Source organism: Patella vulgata, chromosome 4, assembly GCF_932274485.2.
Source record: "Patella vulgata chromosome 4, xgPatVulg1.2, whole genome shotgun sequence".
NCBI lineage: Eukaryota > Metazoa > Mollusca > Gastropoda > Patellidae > Patella > Patella vulgata.
In genome coordinates this window covers 22736299-22757493 of record NC_065882.2, presented here as the reverse complement: position 1 = coordinate 22757493, position 21195 = coordinate 22736299, and the positions used below count along the sequence as shown (strand labels likewise).

General features: G+C 32.9%; 1 protein-coding gene across 8 annotated transcripts in view; it reads right to left on the bottom strand.

The window, feature by feature from the left end:
• Nucleotides 1–21195, bottom strand: part of LOC126819025 (microtubule-actin cross-linking factor 1, isoforms 1/2/3/4/5) — a 150119-nt gene that overhangs the window by 28845 nt on the left and 100079 nt on the right. For all 8 annotated transcript variants that reach the window (XM_056100451.1, XM_056100448.1, XM_056100453.1 and 5 more), the window contains 30 exons: nucleotides 20235–20390; nucleotides 19840–20022; nucleotides 19353–19436; nucleotides 17858–19168; nucleotides 17559–17679; nucleotides 17253–17402; nucleotides 16575–16810; nucleotides 15298–15427; nucleotides 14894–15093; nucleotides 14277–14609; nucleotides 13929–14091; nucleotides 13010–13176; nucleotides 12337–12666; nucleotides 11983–12133; nucleotides 11268–11437; nucleotides 10818–11027; nucleotides 10548–10661; nucleotides 9944–10057; nucleotides 8411–8623; nucleotides 7721–7882; nucleotides 7462–7632; nucleotides 6915–7241; nucleotides 6685–6769; nucleotides 6206–6429; nucleotides 5771–5977; nucleotides 4342–4461; nucleotides 2196–2522; nucleotides 1583–1789; nucleotides 1220–1339; nucleotides 459–567 (listed from right to left, as the gene is read on the bottom strand). In XM_056100451.1, the coding sequence (XP_055956426.1) occupies nucleotides 459–567; nucleotides 1220–1339; nucleotides 1583–1789; nucleotides 2196–2522; nucleotides 4342–4461; nucleotides 5771–5977; nucleotides 6206–6429; nucleotides 6685–6769; nucleotides 6915–7241; nucleotides 7462–7632; nucleotides 7721–7882; nucleotides 8411–8623; nucleotides 9944–10057; nucleotides 10548–10661; nucleotides 10818–11027; nucleotides 11268–11437; nucleotides 11983–12133; nucleotides 12337–12666; nucleotides 13010–13176; nucleotides 13929–14091; nucleotides 14277–14609; nucleotides 14894–15093; nucleotides 15298–15427; nucleotides 16575–16810; nucleotides 17253–17402; nucleotides 17559–17679; nucleotides 17858–19168; nucleotides 19353–19436; nucleotides 19840–20022; nucleotides 20235–20390 (6595 nt within the window). The remainder of the gene's footprint in view (nucleotides 1–458; nucleotides 568–1219; nucleotides 1340–1582; nucleotides 1790–2195; nucleotides 2523–4341; nucleotides 4462–5770; nucleotides 5978–6205; nucleotides 6430–6684; nucleotides 6770–6914; nucleotides 7242–7461; nucleotides 7633–7720; nucleotides 7883–8410; nucleotides 8624–9943; nucleotides 10058–10547; nucleotides 10662–10817; nucleotides 11028–11267; nucleotides 11438–11982; nucleotides 12134–12336; nucleotides 12667–13009; nucleotides 13177–13928; nucleotides 14092–14276; nucleotides 14610–14893; nucleotides 15094–15297; nucleotides 15428–16574; nucleotides 16811–17252; nucleotides 17403–17558; nucleotides 17680–17857; nucleotides 19169–19352; nucleotides 19437–19839; nucleotides 20023–20234; nucleotides 20391–21195) is intronic.

The following is a 21195-nucleotide window of genomic DNA, read 5'->3' as shown; positions in this document are numbered from 1 at the left end:
CAGTATACAAAATTTAAGCCAATTTTCAGTCAAAATAGTTGTCTACACAGTCGCTAGTTACTATCCATTTACCATACATATTAAAGCTTAAGTAACTTCTTGGATTATCTTTTACCATCGTTTAAATGCAGAGTCTGCTGTACGTTTACACTCCTCAATGTTCCTAAAACCGCCTAACCATTTGATCAAGAAATAACAACCACTCCCTATGTCAAGCTGGCAAACAATAAGCCATCAGGTTGCCAGATAGTGATATCCTGACATTTTTGCCCAGTGCTTGTCCCAGGGGTGTTTTTCTTGGAATTCAGTAATTTTCTAGGAAGATTGGGTGTCTTTACTTTCCAAATATATACCAATTTTGCCAAACTATTATTGGAAATAACTACCCTATAATTACTTTTGTGAGAATGTATCCTTAAATACTTAAATCAGTCAACATAGAATATATTGATATTTACCTTGCACAGCATCATCTTGAATATCTCCAGCTTGCTGTAATAGTTCTTCTGCTGTATTGCGGACAGAATTTAAGGCAGCCTCTCTCATGTCCATGTCTTCTTCAATTGCCTGAAATTTTAGGAATAATTTGACTGTTTAATTTAAAGGGACTATCCCAAATTAAACAGAAATAAAAGTTTGTGTATGTATTAAATTTAAGCGCCAAAATATATGGTGTATTCCAGCTCAAAATACTGAGTTGTTTGGATGTGAACTTCAAAACTGGTTATCCGAACAAGTAACCCTTTTAAGATTTAAGGTCAATTTTTTCATTGGATTATTTGACAATCTATTGCTGTTCCTTTAGAGGTCTATACAGTGCATGACCCATGTGCCGTACTTTATAACGAAAGGTAAATTTCACCTACACATTATTTTTATAAAATTAAAAAGTCTGGTTTTATCAGGACACTGTATAATATAGATTGGGACAGGTCTCCATTGACAGATGAAGGGTTTAACTTGTTTGAAAACATATCACGTATATTGGGCTAGTTGCTCAGCCCTTAGGTAAATGATTTTAAGGACTTTTAACCCAAAATTAAGCAGTTTTAGTCTCCAAAATATAATCGAGATTGGCCCTTTAATACATGAATATAAATTGAAGGATTCAAATACATATCTAATAACTTTTTTCTGTTTTTGTAGCACATTACAGTAAGGTTTGCATATTAGAGTTTAAATAATGAGTTAAAAGAAAGATTGATGACATGCAACTTACAGCATTATCATTGATTTGTCCACGTATTTTATCTGTATAAGCAGCAATGGGTTCAGCATTCTTCACATCTTCAGCTGTTTTAGTTAAATTCTCTAATAAATCTTCTAATTTATCCGAGAACTACAAGAAACAAACAAATTCATTACAAGGGATGAGTGATTGGTTTCATCGCTGATAAGGGGTAGGCCATTTTAAAATTCCTGTGCCAAATAAAATCAAACATAAACGGGTACCTTTTTGACAATGTAAATTCAATTCCCAGGAATTTTGGTTCAGAGTCCAGCTCTAATAAATCAATCTAAATCATAGAATGTATATAGATTAAAATTGGATTTCTCTTGAATAAATTACACTAAAACTTACATCTGCTGACTGTTGCATGGCTTCCTCTATAGAGTTTGATTGTTCACGAACATGTATTCTTAAATCATCAACACGTCTATTATCATCATCCATGATATCTCGAATTCTATTAGCATTATCCTGTCCACATAGTTTAACTAGAGCTAAGCCTGTTTTATTTAATCTATCTACAACTGGTTTATGATCGATAACATCTTGTTTTAACGTCTGAAATCATACAGAAGATATTTTTATGTAAATTAAAGCAACACACAATTTGTATTTGAAGAATAATTCCACTCCATGGATTTTCTTAACAGGCTCATTTTGCAACTATGAATATTATTTTTCACTTACTCATTTGCAAAGATCTACTGGTTGGCTCAAGTTAAATATACTAACATTCACAGAAAGCCTTTGGTTGTACTTTATTTTTTTTTATGGATTAATATTTTGTAAGATATGGTTAAATAAACATGATAAACTGGGGGCTAAAAAAATCTTGTGTTTGAGAGTCAACCATCTAGTTAAACCATGTGAAGTGAAAACATTTTGAGAGACTTCCTTAAACTAAACTGTTTTTAGGGCAATTTGTCTTTATTGGCATGTCTAGTAATTATACAAAATATCTTACCTTCATTTGTTCTTGTTGTTTCTTAACTTGATCTGTATTAATAGACATAACATCCATTTCAGCTATAATAGGCTCAATCTCATCCAACCAATTCTGAAGATCGTTATGTGTCTCCAAGAAATGTTTAGCCAATGGTAAGGCTTGTTCTAGCTGACTAAGACGATCATTACTATGACGTGATAAGTTATCGGCTCTTGATTTCAGCAGGTCCATCTTTTCACGAATAGCAGGTTCTTCTTCTGGTGGACTTTCACGAAGTAATTTTTTACCAGCAGTAATGGCATCTCTAGCTTTAGCTTTTTGACTGTTGATATCATCATTTAATGTCTGAAAAAAAAAAAATACATAAAACAAAATGTGGAAATTCACAAACTGTACAAAGACTGTTAAAATATAAGGGTTATGCATCGGGTCATAATTGATGAAAGAAAGTTACAGAATGTTTATTAATTTATCTGAATAATTAGCATATACAAGTTTGTCTGGAGTGTCAATGTATATTGAAATGTGTAGTGAAGGTTAGTGTTTATGTGTTACAGTTTAAAAGTGTAAAAGTCAACATGTGTATTCACACCTTAATCTACATGTTCAGTGTATATTAGTACCTACATGTTTATTTGATTTTTGTTTAGTTCAGTGCAAATAAGTACATGTATTGTGAAAATTACTATGCTACATTTTGTTTTATAATAATAAATAAAAATTTATATTTAGTATTTATTAAAGATACATTATAGGAGATTAGATAAAGAGCTGGCAGTTCTCACTATAATAGTTAACTGGCGGTTGTCAGGCAAGATACGCCCACATTTTGGATAGAGAACAAGCTAAAAACAAAAGCGATTTTTCATACAATCAGGGGCCATAATCCAGAAAGTTATGATCTGAAGTGCTCAATATGGAAAGGAACTGAGATCTTTGGGACATAACATATATTTTAAGTTTCATCAAAATCGGATAAAAATTGTGGCCACTAGAGGGTCCACAACCTTGATATACCATATTTTTACACTATTTGCGTACAACTACAAGGGGCGGCCATTATGTCCGTCAGTTTTAGTCTGATTTTCACAAAATTAGAACTTAACCATCATTAGTGTATAACTGTGATATATTCACACGTTTATTTTTTAAATCGGATCAAAATTGTGACCTCTATTGGGTCAACAAGCTCAAAACTTGATTTTTCGTACAATCAAGGGCCATAGTTCAGGAAGTTACGATCCTATATGCGCGAATATTGAAAGAAACCAAGATCTTTGGGTTATAAACATGCATTTCAAGTTTCATCAAAATCAGATCAAAATTGTGACCTCTAGGAGGTCCACAACCTTGATATACCAGATGTTTATACTATTTGCGTACAAGGGGCGGCTATTTTGTCCAACAGTTTTGGTCCAATTTTCACGAAATTCGAACTTAAACACCATTAGGGTGTAACTGTGATATATTAAAACGTTTTTTTAAATCAGATAAAAATTGTGACTCTAGAGGGAACACAAGCTAAAAGCGCAATTTTCGTACAATCAGAGGCCATAATTCAGGAAGTTACAATCTGATATATGCGAATATCGACAGGAACCTAGATCGTTGGGATATGAACATACATTCCAAGTTTCATCAAAATCGGATGAAAATTGTGACCTCTAGAGGGTCCACAACCTTGATATACCATATTTTTACACTATTTGTGTGCAAGGAGCAGTCATTTTGTCTGGCAGTTTTGATCTGATTTTCAAGAAATTCAAACTCAACCAACATTAGGGTGTAACGGTGATATACTAAAACGTTTTTTAAATCAGATAAAATCGTGACCTCTATAGAGTCAACACAAGCTAAGAGTACGATTTTCGTACAATCAGGGGCCATAATTCAGGAATATCGAAAGGAACCAAGATCTTTGCAAGTTTCATCAAAATCGGATAAAAATTGTGACCTCTAGTGTGTTCACAAGCTAGAAATGAGATACATGTCAATATCGAAAGCATCCAAGATCTTTTGGAGATAGACCTAGTATTTCAAGTTTCGTCAAAATCGGATAAAAATTGTGACCTGTAGAGTGTCCACAAACAAATTGTGGATGGAGAGACAGGGGCGACGACAATATATGTCCACATATGTTTAATTAGTAATTCATAAAAAATACCTTTTGTCCTACAAGTTGTGATTGAAGTTTATCGGGGAATGAACTGATAGGTTCAGATTCTAACATTTTACCTTCTTCTTCATCAAACCATTCCAATAAATCATCTAATTCACCTAACACCTATAAATAAATTAATAACTTCTAAGAAAATCTGATTCAAAAACATGGTAAACACAGATTATAAATATGAAATAATCTAGACTTATAATCATTAGGAAACCAAATGGATAACATAAAGCCTACCTATGTATACATATTATAATATGTTAATGTGGCAATGCAATAGCTTTGAACAGAAAAATAAGCAAAGCAAGCTATTAATTATATATGTATATATTGTAAGCCACCAATACTTCTAGTTAGATTAATCAAAATAAAATAAAAACTTTCTGCTTGCATCTCCATTATTTCACAACAAACGGTCGGACTATTATGTGTCCTCTGGGCTATTTTATACATGAAACAAGTATGCAAAGTCTTAATAAGATTGCTGTTGAAAAGTTAGTGTGTATTCTAAGACTACTCAACACCCTTAAGATTTAGGACTTGATAATCTCCCTGTGATGAGACCCACTCTATGGCAAATCACTAAACAAATTGTAGGTGTATTAGCTGTCTTATATTTTCTTTACTACATTGCATGTAATATATACCAAGAAGAAGTAAATCCATATGTGTTATATGAATGTTATGGTTATTCAAATATTGTAGAGTGGAAGTTGGTAAACACTATATTAATTATAAAAAAAGACTCCATATAGCAATGTGTACACAGGACCTTGTTTTCTTGTCTCATCCAAACAACTAGACACTGTTCTTGCAATACCCTCTCCCACTGACCAGGAGAAACCATGTTGGAAAATCCAAAACTTTCTTGACAAACAAAGGGAGCGAACCCAAGAGCCAGAATCTTACTCACTGCGTCACGGCAGCTCACTTGTTATTTTTGAAGACATGTACACTGGAAACCCCAAATCATTTAGCGGGTCACAAGTAATAAAAAGAATGACAGAACACAACATCTAAAAGCAACTTACCGAAGCTACAAGCTAAAATAAGGTATGCAGGATAAAATAAATTAAGATATATTAATATAGCAGCTAAAGTACAGAAAAGCAAGCAACTAAAAAGTTTAAATGAATTCTATATATTACTTAAAATTACATGCTAATCTAAGAACATAAATGCAATGTTATAATAAAGAGAAATAAATACAAAGAAGATAGTTTCAATTTTAAATTTAAAACATGACATACAGTATTTAGAGGGAAAAGTCCAAAAGCCAATAAATATAAATGCATAAGTAGAAGCAAAACTAATTTATTACTACTGCTAAATAAGTAATGCTAAATAAGTAATACTAAATAAATATTATACTACAGCTACATAATCACATATCAAAAAGTGGGTTAAACTAAATAATTATTACCTCGAAAGACTTTTGCCTGGCCAATCGAACCTTCTCAGCTCGTTTTTCAATTTGATCTTTGATTGAGTCAAATCGTTTATTGTCTTTATTGATAGCATCTTCTACCCTGAGACCGAGATCTCCTGGTGCTAGATCTACTAGTTCATTACCATCTCGGTTAATTTCCTCTAATATAGGTTGTATGTTTTCTACTTCATCTAAAAGACTCTGAAAAAAACAAATAAAACTGTCAGACATCTACTTACTTCCTTTCTAGATAAAAAATAGAACTTTTATCTTGAGAAAAATTTGAGGTACCAAGGCTGATGTCAAATACAGGCATCACTAAGAGAAGCCAAAGGTCATTGCCAATCTTTAGCTAAGAGAAACTTTCAGTACATTATCCTTAAACCACATTAACTGTACACTGAGAATTGTTTTCATATTTCACTATACCTGAAGACGGTCTTCAGCATCACCAGATTTGGATTCTTTGGCCCGAACTTCTGGCTCAATCTGAGCCAACCATTGTAAAAATTGGTTATGTTTGTCTTGGAAGTTTTGAGCTAATGGGAGAGCTTCTTCCATCTGTTCTAATGTATCAGCTACTTTGTTTTTCAGGTCAGAGTATTTATGTTGTGCGTCATCAATTTTAACTTGCACAAGAACAACATCCTCCCCTGAAATATTTCATAATCATCACAATTTCTATTCATATTGTAATCTACATGCACAAATTTTAAATGATTATATTCTTTACATTCCATTTTCTATAATCTCTTGTTTATCGTTGCACTGTGGTGGGTAGAAAATCTTTTTTTTTTGCACTTGACAAACAGTACTAATCACATAGTTGGGGGGGGGGGGGGGGAGAGATTAATGAAAACATTAATTAAATATCTGGTATCATGTACAAGTATTCAGATTAAACACACCTTTGCAATGATCTTGTAGTTGTTTACCCTTGATAGCCAGATCTCTTACTTGGTCTTCTTTATCACTTACATCATCTTGTAGTGCCTGTAAGCCAAATAGAAAACTTCCATTTATATCACTAACAATCAGTTTAATATTATTAAACATTTACAGTCAAGTTCTCAACAAAATATACAATCTGTAAATAATTCTATTGATTCTATTATCTAAACTTGTTCAGGCAGCCTACCATTAAATCTTTAACAAGTCTTTCAATTCCATCGGCATCTAAAGCTTTAGGTTCCATTGAAGCAAACCGTTTTGCACTAACATCCAGCCATGATGACAGTGGTTCATTAATATCCTGGAAGTCTTTGGCCAATTCCATAACATTTTCAAGAGTATGCATGCGACCAGAAGCAGTTTTGTTCAAATTTTCCCATCTTTCTTCTAATTGTGCCATCTGACTTTGAATCTTCTTCTTTTCCTTGGGGTCAACACCAGCTTGTAACTTATCACCAGTTTCACGAACTGAGATAACACTAGGTGCACGATCTTCTAACATCTTCTGTAGAAACTGTAGAAAAAGAAATTATTACACTTTAATCAATGTTTCAATTTCAATTTGTCTCAGCCTTATGTTAACATTATAAAGTATGACTGACATTTATTTATTTTATTTTCCTACTTTGATCATCATTTTAAGTGTTGGACTATGTTTTCCTGAACACAGAAATTGTTTTGGATATGAACTTTGTTTTTGTTGGAAAAAAAGACTAATACAACTAATCACTTACTTTTTGTTCCTGTAATTGAGCTTTCACAACACGATGTTCAGAAGATGGAGGTTTCTGATTGGCTACCATATCTTCTGTTTCTGCTAACCATGACAACAATGAATCCAAGGCATCCGTAAATTTACCAGAATTCAAAATAGCAGTATCCAAGTTATGTTCTCTTTCACTGACCTAAAATAAATTCAGATATTGCTAATACTGACATTATTTGAAACCTACCAAAATATGATTTTACTTATTACTATTATAATGATCTTACCTTTTCATTGAGTTCCGACATTTTTCCTGCCAAATTTTCAAGATGAGCTTCCAGATCTTGACAATCCACCCCAGTAGGTGCAGATTGTATTAGAGCTTGTCCTTCAAATGATACAACATCAAACTGTTTTTGTAGAGGATCAACACTCTTCTTTACGAAATTCTAAAACATATGATCAATAGTTTGAAAAGCTACAACAGATACATGAAAACAATCCACAGAAACATTGAAATTATCACTTTTGGGATTAAATTTACAACAAATAATGTATTTTTAAACAAGAAACTAATGCATCATGATAGCGCTTGGACATAAATATGTATCAAAATTAACATGATCTACAATATTATTTCACTTGAAATGATTATTAATTGTTGACCATCGGCTTCTTATAATTTTAATAACAAATATTGGAAACCATTAAAAGTTAGTTACATTTTGTAAAGAATACTAATTGACAACCTCATCAAGCATAGTTGATTTTTCACCTTTGTTTCATTGACTTGGAAACTAATCTCTGCTTTATTTTGATACACTACAGAACACAAATATGCTTGTAGAAACTGGCAATATAATCCAATTTACACACTGACAATAATTTCTGGTTTCACAGTACTTTCTTTCAGAAACTTTGTATGACACACTATAAACTTTTGAATTTGAAAAAGTAAAATACATTGCATTGTTTACCTTGAGTTCATCTTGTTGTTGTTTGATAGCTTTAACATCACCACCAATAGGCTTCAATGATTCCATTTTACTTCCAGCAGCATCCATTCCTTTAGCAGCAGCAGCCATTTTTTCATTGATCTTTTTCACTTTATCTTTGTTATTCTTGATGTCTGACTTCCTCTGCTTTGCCTGTTCTTTCATTTTTTCTAACTGTTTCTTCAAATTATCAACCTGTGAGAAAATAAATTAAATGATCACTCCAAGCACAAGTTTGCTTCATCTGGCTCGTATTTCAAAATAACTCTTATCGTTATTTAAGCAGGCAGTTTTAGACCACACACAAAAATCATGTGTCAACAAATTATTCAAATTCGTACGTAATAAACAAGCGGTTGCCATGCAAGATACGCCCACATTTTGCAAGAGATGGACAGAGAACAAGCTCAAAAAAAAAGAAGTGATTTTTCGTATAATCAAGGGCCATAATTCAGGAAGTTAAGATCCGATATGTGTGAATATCGAAAGGAACCAAGATTTTGGGGTTATAAACATGTATTTCAAGTTTCATCAAAATCGGATCAAAATTGTGTCCTCTAAGGGGGCCCACAACCTTAATATACCATATTTTTACACTGTTTGCATACGAGGGGCGGCCATTTTGTCCGGCAGTTTTGGTCCGATTTTCACGAAAATTCAAACCCAACCAACCTTAAGGTGTATCGGTGATATAGTCGAACGATTTTTTATAGAGGGACCACAAGCTAAAACGCGATTTTTCATACAATCAGGGGCCAAAATTCAGGAAGTTACGATCCGATATGCGCAAATATCGAAAGGAACCAAGATCTCTGGGTCATAAACATGCATTTCAAGTTTCATCAAAATCAGTTAAAAATTGTAACCTCTAGAGTGTCCACAAGCTAAAAATGTGATTTTTCGTACAATCAGGGTCCATAATCCATGAAGTTTCGATCCGATACATGCCAATATCGAAAGGAACCAAGATCTTTTGGAGATAAACCTATATTTCAAGTTTTGTCAAAATCAGATAAGAATTGTGACCTGTATAGTGTCCACAAACAAATTGTGGACGGACGGACAGAGACAATATAAGTCCACATGAAAATGTGGGCGTATAAAAATAGGTGCACCTCGTTATTTTTCATATTTAATTCCTGCACAGTATTCAAATTTATGTCAGTAATATTCCTACAAAATTACGCGATGTCATAATACGATAGAATGAAAGTGTGCCGACTACTGCAGACCTGTACTTGTTTCAAATTCCTCCAAAATTACTGTATTTTTCGGGTCATAAGTCGATACATTTTTCAGCATAAGTCCGGCATTTGTCTTATACTCTGTTTCGACTTATATACGGAAGGTATAAAAATGACATCCCGAAATTTATTTGGCAGAGGGAGAAACTGGAGGTTGGACAGGGCAACCCCACTCCTTGTCATGTACAAGCTGGAATTGAAACCATGCCCTTTGGCTTTAGACCATTTAAGCACCTAACTTCCACCCGACAATTAATAAAAAAAACAATACCTTTGATTTGATGACGTCCGGTTCTGTGATATAGCCAGCTCTCATCAAGTCTCTTGACTTAGCTTCTAAATCTCTGATAGCATGTTCTTTATCACCAAGGTCAGCCAAGAAATTCTGAAAATAAAATTAAAAGGCAGAACTTGAAACGCAATTCTTTATCATTGTTACTATTATTTATCTTTATTTACATCTATGATATGCATTGCAAGCCTACAAAATACTACTCCTGCCAAATCAATTTATTTTCCTTGATTAGAATTTAGTAATTTAAAGGGTATAGGGTATAAAAGAGAGAGAGAGAGAGAGGATTTAATTTAACATGGACTCGACACAAACTAGCACATCTTGGGACTAACAGATGGTTTAATTTTATTTAAATAATTTTACTGTGTGAAGGGGTCTTTAGCAGTGGGAGGTAGCCGGAGGACCCGGAGAAAACCCACAAGGTTGGATAGGTGACCCTACTTCTTGTCATGTACATGCAAGGAATTGAAAACTCATTGACAGACCTTCTGATTCCACTAGACCCTCTCCCCCCCCCCCCCCCCACAATCCTCCAAAACAGTGTAATCAAAACATCTATGAAGTATAAAGACATACTTACATCAATATCCTGTTGTTGAGAATCTAAAATAGTTTGTTCACAGCCAACTGGTTCTTTCTTGTTTAGGTCATTTTCAGTGTCTGATAATTGACCACAAAGATCTCGTAACAAACCCTGTAAAACCACATTTGATATTTAGTGTCTTTCAAATTTTATGTTTCATTTTCTTATACACACAAATCTGATACAATTTTATGAATTTTTCCCTTTTTGTCTCGATTTGAAATAAAATTTAGAAAATCAAGTAGGGGACTGATGAAAAAATCTTACCTGGAATTCTGAAAGACTCTGTGAACCTGATTCCATTTCTGACAAAACATCCTCTAATTTCTCTTGTAATTTCTTTTGTCTAAATTTCATGTTGTTGACTTCTGCTTCCATAGTTTGAGTGTCTGCTTTTCCATCAATATTGATACCATCTAATAAAGCATCTAGATAGTCTAATTGTCCATTTAATCCCTGAACATCATCTGCCAAGGCCTAAGAATATACAAATTAACGGTATTGGATAAATGTCAAATAAAAACAATGGAAATTTACAGAAACTTTCTTAATCGCTTAGACAAGCAAAATGTGAATCTAACTTACACGAAGATTGAAAAGAATTTCTATATTGTTATAATAGTTCTTAAGTTATTTATGTGAATTGAATAAATACAAAGACATTTTCAAAACAAGTAATGTTTTTCAGGTGTACATCTAGTAATGTAATAAACAAACCTTGATTTTATCAGTATGTTTTGGATCCTTAGCAACTGGACCAAGTCGAAGATGAGAATCTAGTTTCTCTTCCCATTTCTTCAGATTACTATTGGCATCGGTCATGTTGTCATTGATTTCCGAAAGACGCAGCTGAACATCTTCTAGGTCTTGTGCCCTTTCTGTTATATCTGAAATAATAAGTCAAACTATCAAACAAGGTTTTGATGTTTTACAGAAACTTGGTTTATACATGTGCACCTTCAGTTCAGCATAAATAACTCTTTCCAATGTAAGAGTTCTGGAATACCAATATTTAAGTCACCAGAAAATTTTTCTGTTTTTTGAAAAAGAACTTATGCCCCAGCTTTCCATTTATTACACTTATATATTATTCAAACGCTTATAATGTTTTGAATCCTATTGATTACTATCTAAAGTCCTTGTTTTTGGACTAGGTTATTTGCCTAAGTTCTATAATCGGAACAGTTAGAAACCATATCTTTAGTGTGCTGACATTAAGATTTTTTAAAAACACAGTCAATCATGTCTGACACTAGAAAAATACAATTTTACAGAAATATTTCTCTTTCGCTGTCTGCCATGTTGTGAGTGAAGCCTTTACCTTTATACAATATCTGTCTAATGTGTCTTGTCCGACTGTTTTTTTATGTGTGAGGTATCACCTGCACTTATAACATGTACTATTAGAAGTTACAGAATATACTGTACTTACTGTTACCAAGTCCTTCCCATCTTTTGTTGATATTATCCATCTTATCTTGTATCTCATTTCCACCTGTTTCTACACAATCTATTAAAGCTTCACCTTCACTGTTTAAATTATCGTGATCATGAGATTTCTTTAATACATCATTTTGTAATGCCTGGAATAATCCCAAATTTTTTTTTTTAAAGTAGTAATCACATTCTAAGATTCAACCGTGTAAGGATATCTATTGCAACACTTAAACTGATATTTTTAGATTTGTAAAAGAAAGACCTTTCCAATTATTGGTTCCAAAATAAGGTCTCTTATTAAATATTTTAAAACAGCTCAGACATGAAATAGATAGTATTCCATCCATACCTGTAAATCTCTTATCTTTTTACCAATAATTGCTTTATCTAACTGTTGTGGTCTAGTTTTCTGCAGTTTGTCTTCTGCTATCTCTAACCATAACAACATTTTATCCATATTCTCGTGGAATTTCTGTGAATGATCATATGCTTCTGCTAGTTTGTCTTGTTTAGTACTTGCTACTGCTTTAATCTGATCCCAGTCAGATTGGATAATCTGTAGTTTTTCCTGCATCTGACGAATATCTGGGGTTGGGGTTGCTTCTTCCAAAAATTTGCTACCTTTTTCCAGCAGCTCTTTAATCTCTGGCATTTTCACAGCAATCTCATTCTGAATATTCTAGAATAGAATTTTTGTAATTGATTATTATTCAAGTATTTTAAAATAAAGAATGCAAGTCCATACATAAACCTGACAATCCTTGAAAATATGAAACTGACAAGAATGACATTGGAAGTTTCAACAGTTGTACTTAAAGTTATCAGATATTTTTTACATTTTTAATTATGTGAAAATGAAACTAATAAAATGACATTTCATGGAATTTGGTACTGGCTTCCATATTGTACATTTAACTCTCTTTGATGATCAACTGTGTTGTCTGGTTTATGCACCGACAAACAGAATTAGTGTCACAAAGAGATACATCCACTGAAAATGCAAAACATTTGTATGAAATTACCTTCAAATCCTGAGCTTGTTGTTGAAGGGTATCTCTTTCACCTGATAATGGTTCATGATTTTTAAGGTTACGTGACATGTCTTGAACCCAGTCTAGAACATCATGGCACTCAGCTTGGAATCTTTCTCCTTCACGATTAGCATTATCCAAGGCAGAAATACGTGAATCTGAATATATGATAAAAACATCCATCATCAGACATTAAAGGGGGGGGGGGCGTGACTTAGAGCTTCTCATTAGTATCAAATAATCAATAGTAGCAATTAAAAGCAAGTGTGACCATATTAATTTAAAGTATCATTATTTCCTGGCTATTTTGTCCAATGAAGAGTTTGAAGGCACAGGCATACACTCATTTCAATTTTTCAGTTTGGTGGGAAGTAAAGAGCAAACTGTATCTCTACGAAAACAAATATCTGCATTTATTTTTCAACAAATGTGTGCAAAAAACCCAAGGGTTTTGCGTGACTGTGGCCTCTGAAGGTGAGATATTCTCATGGGTCAAAATCAGTCATCGATATTTGTGTTTCTTTTGTAACAAATGTATGAAATACACTGCAACCTCTGATGGCAAGATATTCTCATGGGTAAAATCACAAAAAGGCTGTTAAATTTTTCAAGATGTTTGCTAATTTCATGTTGACAACATTAGCCTAAACAAATTTATTATTCACAAACTTCACAATAAGAATATGCAATACTGAATATTATATTAAATAAAAATAGCCTACTTAATAGACAATAGAAAACATCCAACAACATAAAAGAAATATTTATTTTAGTTCCACAAAATTTGCAGAATGTCTATAAATAATTGTTTTGTACTTTAATTTATTTTGGATCAAATGATTTGAAGTCTCATTATATCAAACATGAATCGAAAAAGACAAGTAAATTCAATGTATGTGATAGTACTTACCAACTTTTTTGCTGGCATCATTATAACCCTTTTCTAGTGCTGACAGCTTGTTTTTAACATCAGATTTGGTAGAAGGATCTTTGGAACAATCACAAAGTTTCTTACATAATTCTTGAGCTTTCTTTAATTCAGGTTTCTTACCAGATAGGTCATTACCAATATCCTATAAGAAATAAATCATCTGAATTGTAATCAAATTCTACACACATGATCTGTTTTATAATACATGCAGCAAGCTTTTCTTCATTAATTTAACCTTCATCACACTTTCATAAGTCTTTTCTGGAAATGAATATAGTATCCATCAATTTGTGAAAAAATATAAATAAAAAAAAAGTTCATACATACCATTGCTTCTTGAATTTGTCTGCGTTGTGTATCAGGAGAGCAACTGATAGATGGAAGGCTGTCCAGTTTATCATTGACTTCACTTAGATATCCTCCAAGATTTTTAGTGACATCTGAGAATTCAGCACCTATTCCACCAAGCGAACTTAAAGAATTTTCACGTTCTTTGAGTCTGTCATGAAGTTTGTCCCAAGATTTACTGACAGTATCAATTTTTCTACCAACACTGCTGGAATCCATCGAGTTGGGACGACATTTATCCAGTACAGAATGACCAGACTGAATAAATCTATCAAACAAGGGTTCTTGTTCAGTAAATTCTTCTTTCAGAACCTGTTTCAAACATAAAATATCTATAAAATCATTTAGATTATTTTTCAAACGATACCTTTATTTGTAACAAATAAAATTTGCCATTCTTAATATTCATCCTAAATGCACTACGGAACTGAAATCGGTATGAAAGCTCACATTTATATGTGTGGAAAGAAACTTGGTTGGAAGTAATATAAAATGTTAACAATGTGCAGGAGTTGGGTCCTGACTATGAACCACTACTGGTATATTATATGTACAATTAGTCTTTTTTTAAAACCAATGTGAAACACATATCATACCTTGACTTGATCTAGTTGATTCTCTAATAGAACAGGTTCTATAGCCATAGGACCTAAAACATCTAACATTTTCTCTTTCTGTGTTAACCATTTCTGTAGCTGGTCACCATGTTCTCTAAGATCTCTCAAGTCTATAACCATGCCTTCTAAACTTAAACGTCTTTGTTCTGAGGTGGCTCTTAAACCATGCCATTTGTCATCTGCCAAAAAATACAAGAAAACACCACACATTTAAATATAATATACATTACAAATATTAATGGCCAGCCCTGAGATCTAATTTGATTGTACTTTTATTTTTTAATACTTAAAAAATTATTGATCAATTTAACAGCCATAATTGAACCAAAACTTTTATAAATAACTTTATAAAATTGCATTTGATGTATCAAATTAAAAAGTACCTAATTGCGAGAGCTGATTTTGTAGAGTATCTAGGCCAGGTACACCTTGTTTAGTTCGTATCAAGTCCAAAGCTTTCTTTCTTATATCTTCAACTAGTGCCTCTTTACCCAACAGTTCATGGTGGAAATTCTGTTAAAAAAGGTTAATATTGATCCTAAACTGGTAAATATTATCATATTTTACTGTCACAAAACAGAAAATAGGCAGCCAGAAAACAAAAAATGTGCTCAAGCAATTAAGTCATTTGAGCAAGTAATAAAGCTTATTTTATAGGTAACTGAAACATTTACAAGACACAAAAACTGATTAACCCTTGTGCGGACACGTCGCACGGAAAACATTATCGGCAACAAGGGGTAATCTAAGACCCCAGACATAAATTGGTTTTTGAATGCATAATTTTATTCACATACAATCAAACTACAGCTTCACATAAAGACTGAATAATAATCAATCAAAGTAAAAAAAAATATTTGAGGTATTAACAGTGACGATATGAATTATAAGGTATTTTTGAAACCATACAAATCGACAAATAACGAAATTGTCATTTCCATGTAGAATCGTCTTTTGATGGGGTTGGTAAAGTACCTAGATTTGCTTTCAGATCTAGATTACTAGAATGTAACGTCTTTAAGTGGCATTTAGTAATTGAACAGTAACACACTAACACTATTTTATGGAATAACAATCACTGGTTTATTAACATACAACGTTGCATGTTAATAAACCAGTGATTGTTATTCCATAAAATAGTGTTAGTGTATTACTAGAATGACCAACGCAATATCATCAGTAAGAAAGATTCCAAATACAAAGTTGGCACAGAGCGCAGAACAGATTAGACACTTGTAACCAGCAAAATGTTTAGTTTTTTGTCAAATGATGAATGTTGCCACTGCCTCACTTCCGTTCTATTTTCAGCATTACACTTGACATTAAGTAGCTGACAATGTATAAAATTCTTGCTAGATAAATTATGAACCAGTTCCTCACAAATGTTAAGGATATGGTCGTGGGGTCCCGAAATACTCCTTGAATATGCACAAGGGTTAAGGGCATCAACCCATGAAGTAATTATTGCAAATCATTACAATTGCATAGGTCTCTTCCTAGTGCTAAGATAAATAAAAAATTAATTTCAAGTCAATCAGATGATAACCTTAGCCACTCAGGGTTCACAAAATTTTTCAAAGCAACATAAATGTAATAGCTCTATATGTAACTATATCAGAAATCAGATATCATGAACAAAAACACTTTGTATAAATTTTACCTCATGTTCTTTGAGTTTTTTCTTGGCATCCTTTTCATTGGTTGGTATATCACTCTGATAGTTAGATTCATGATCTTTCATATCTAACCATGACAACATGTCTTGTAGGTCCTGGAGAAAGGTCTTTATACTACCTAGAACATTCTGCAACTCCTGATGTCTGTCAGCTAATCTCTCTCCAATTATATCATATCTCTGATTAATATCCATTAGTTGTTGTTGGGTTTCAGATAGATCTGTAAAATCATATAAATATCAATCTATGGAAAATAGAGGTTTAAAAAAATACTTTGGTCAATTTGGCTACTGTGACATCCATCACAATATAATCTGTTGTATGACGCCGTATAAAATCAAAACATAAAAGGGTAGTAGTTTGACAGTATGTTAATTTTATGCATTTTCATCAAGAACTATGCACAGTTTTAGCACTATCTGCACTTATAATTTAAATGTTTATACACATGAACACTATAAAGTATCAACTGAACTGTATATAGTGTTATAAGGCTATATTATTAGAGATTTGTGCTCTTACTCTATTGTCAATCACAACCCAACCTATTATGTGGGTCAATGTAAAAGTAGAATATTTGCAAATAGATTCATCAGTAAAACTAACAGTCACATGTTTGTAATTTGTTTATAATTATGCATAAATAATTTACAGAATCTTACCATCTAGCAGAAGATAGTCAGATGAACTCTTCCTACTACTAATACCACTAGATTCACTAGAGAGAGGACTGGTTTGTCCTGGAAACATTGTCGGTGATGGAGAACGTAACCTTGGGGACAAGAGTCCAGAAATTCTTCTAGAACCAACACCTGTTGGAAATAAGTGAAACTTAACATATCTAAAACACTAAACATTCAGTTATACTTACTTCATAAAAAATTACAGTTTTGCAACATTAGACATTGTTGCAGTATTGAACATGTAACAAAATGTGCAAACAAAAATAAAATAATTAAACATCTTACGTGCATGTCTTCGAATAGGACTCATTGGTCGATCAGGAGATTGAAGGCTTTCAAAAGTATTGCCTAATTCATTGACTTCATCTATATTAGGTTCTTGCTGTTCATAGTCTTCTAGAAGAGGCTGTAGTAGAAAAATAACATATTTATGTTAATTTGAAAAAAAAAAAACCCTGGTACAAATTTGGCATAATTAATCATAATCCATATGGTATGTAAAGTATATGAAACATACAATGAGAAATAAACTCAGTTGTTGAGATTATAAGAAGTAATATGGATGTAGCAAAATATTTTTCTACCTTTAATTCCCCAATCTGTCTTTCTACTGTCTCTATATCTATACCAACAGGTTCAAATTCATCAAGCTGAGCTTCAGTAGATGTCAACCAAAGTAGGAATATATTCTTGGCATGTTCAAATTCATTTCCTCGCATTTCTTTATCTCTGGCTTCCTGTTCTTTTTCCAAGAACAGATGGTCTAATTCTGCCCACTGTAGTTCTAAGTTTTTGAGAGCATCTTGTACAGTACCTGAGTCTCCACTTCGTTTATCTGTGGTAAGATCTTTGCCAACTTTCCTCAAATCATCCAACGTTCTCTTCTGTTTTTGTTTCTGTATTGAAATCTTTTGAAGTTCACTTTGCATCTCATCACTTGGTAGTTTACTCATATCTTTAGATTTAAGAGCATCAATGTTATTTGCCAACCAACTTAGAGTCTCTTCTTGACCATCATTAAACTTTTGTAACTTCCCTGAAATCTCCTCAAGGTCCTTATCTCTATTCTTACATTTGGTTTTAACAGCATTATATTTTTTGTCTACAGTATTCAGTTGTTCTTCTAGAGATCTGGCCATTTCAAGATCACAGTTCTTAATAAGATCATTGGTTTTCTGTTTAACAGAATCAATGCTAAATTTATGATTATCTACATCGGCTTCCACTAACTTGAAGGCTTGGATTTGGTTGTTGAGATTGGCTTTATTAAGACTGATAGGCTGCTGGTTACTGACAACATTATCTGTGTCTTTTAACCAATTCAGAATACCAGCAATGGACTCTTGGACTCCTTGAGATTTAGTGATAGCTGCCTGCATCTTATTTATTTGATCTCCAACATCTTTGGTTACTGCAGAGTATCTATCAGAAATATCTTTCATGGTTTTCTGCATATTACGGATTTGACTAGGATCTGCAGAAATACCACTGAGGCAGTTGGTAAGATCACCACCTTTCTTCTGGGTATCCTGTTGGAGACCGACTTGACTTAAAGCATCGCTGCTAAGTGATTTGAGTCTTTCTAACTGATGATGGAGTTTATCAGGCGCTGGGGAGCTACTATCATGTTTAATAGATGAAAGTTCATCTTCTGCTTCTGTTAGCCATTGCAACATCTTGAAAGCAGATTCATTATAATCTATTTGTTTCGTGGCCAAATTTGACAGACGATCTCCAAATCCGATTACTTTGGTTTTCAGTTCATAGTGTCTATTGCTGATGTCTTTGAGTTCTTCACGAACAGACTCAGCTTCCAGATCATTCATACTGATAAGACTGTGTCTGGTTGGTCGATGTTTGTCAGCCTTGAAAGCATCAATTTCCAACTTGTATAGCTGTGGAAAAAAAACATACCAGAATTATTTTGGTTGTTTTCCATATTATATTAACCTATTTTTGATTGTGAACTTTTAAAAACTAATTTTGAAGAGCTTCTTTTTAAAATGACAACAAAAGAATATATATTTATCTTTTGCACTGAAAATAGGTAATCAAGTTACAAAAATAATTCTAACTAACCTTAGCTTCCTCTAGGTACTTCTGGGAAGCCATCTGCATAAACCTCACATCTGCTTGGTGTGAGACAATGTCATTTAGTAGAGCCTTCAAAACACAATAATAATTGTTTTATGTCATTTAAAACAGAATCAACTACCAGAAAAGGTATGTTTTCAGATTATATTTTGCTGAATTGACATTAACTACATGTATGAACCCTAACGGTTTTAAAGCCATACTGATTTAATCTAAAATTTTCATTTTATTCAGTTGTTTCTGCAGTTTCTAGAGTTTTTCAAATCAAAAAGGTTTACTCAGGCATGTGAAGTAAAGCAAGGGACGGAACTCCCAAGACAATTATTTAACTGGTTATCATTTTCCCTGGAGATAAGCCTGATGTTCCTTAAGGCAAGTGTCTTTTGCATCTGAGCTCTCCAAAAACAAGTAAGAAAAGACGGGTGGTTTTTAAATAGACAATTGTTTAGATCTTTGTGTTGTCATTAAATACCTTTTGTTTTTCAGCCAATGGTTTAAGGTCTTCAAAACGTTGCAGACATTCATCCTGTCTTTCAAGTTCTCTCTCAGCACCTGTCATCCATTCTTTAAATTTATTAGATTCATCCTCAAACTTCTGAAGTTCCTCAGTGGCTGTATTGAGATGTTTAAGACGGATATCAGACGTTTTTAGTAACTGAAATTAATCATTAAAATTAATCATCAAAACCACATTTATACAACAATTGTTTTAATTATTAATAAATACATGTATAAACTATTTTAAAATCTGTATTGTGTAAAATATGCTACATTGATAATGATAAGGAAACTTATAAATTACATGTATTAGTTGAAAATTACTCCTACATTGAATATATGTTTATGCTAATGATAATGTTATATTACCTTCTCTAAGGCAGTCTTGGTACAAGTTGCCATACTCTGTAACTCTGTTACCTGCTCTGGTACCAGTTCTTCCTGGTAATGTTCTGTTAACTGTTCAGCTTGATATATTAAAGACAGAATTGGTTGCTTAATGGAATCAACTTCTTTATGAACAGTCTGGAAATGTATAATACAAAGATATTATTACACAAACAAAACAAATAATTAAATCATCATTAATTACAAATTTCATGATACCTCCCGCCAAGATAAAGTACAATTACAATATAAATTACATTCATGGTACACACAGATAATAACAACTGAAATATCTATATGAAAGTAAACAATATATATGTCAGCCCCCCCCCACCCCCAAAAGATATGATGGAATAATAAACCAGCAGCTGTCAGGCAGGATATGCCTACATTTTGCAAGAGATGGATATAGAACAAGCTGAAAACAAACGCGATATTTTGTACAATCAGGGGCAGTAATCCAGAAAGTTGTGGTCTAAAATGCGTAAATATCCAAAGGGACTGAGATCATTGGGATATAAAGATATGTTTACAGTTTCATCAAAATCGAATAAAAATTGTGACCTCTAGAGGGTTTACAACCTTCGTATTACATACTTTTAAACAATTTGTGTACAAAGAGGGCCATTTTGATGGGCAGTTTCATTTCAATTTTCCCAAAATTCGAATTCAACCTTCATTCTGGTGGAATGGTGATGTATTTAAACGTTTTTTAAAATCGGAAAAAAAATTGTGACCTCTAGAGAATCCGCAAGCTAAAAATGTGATTTTTCGAACAATCAGGAGCCATAATCTAGGAAGTTACGTTCGGATATGCACGATTGTCAAAAAGAACCAAGATCTTAGTGTGAAACGGTGCTATATATTCACACATTTTTTTATTCACATGGATAAAAATTGTGACCTCTAAAGGGACAATCTAAAAACAAGATTTTTTGTACAA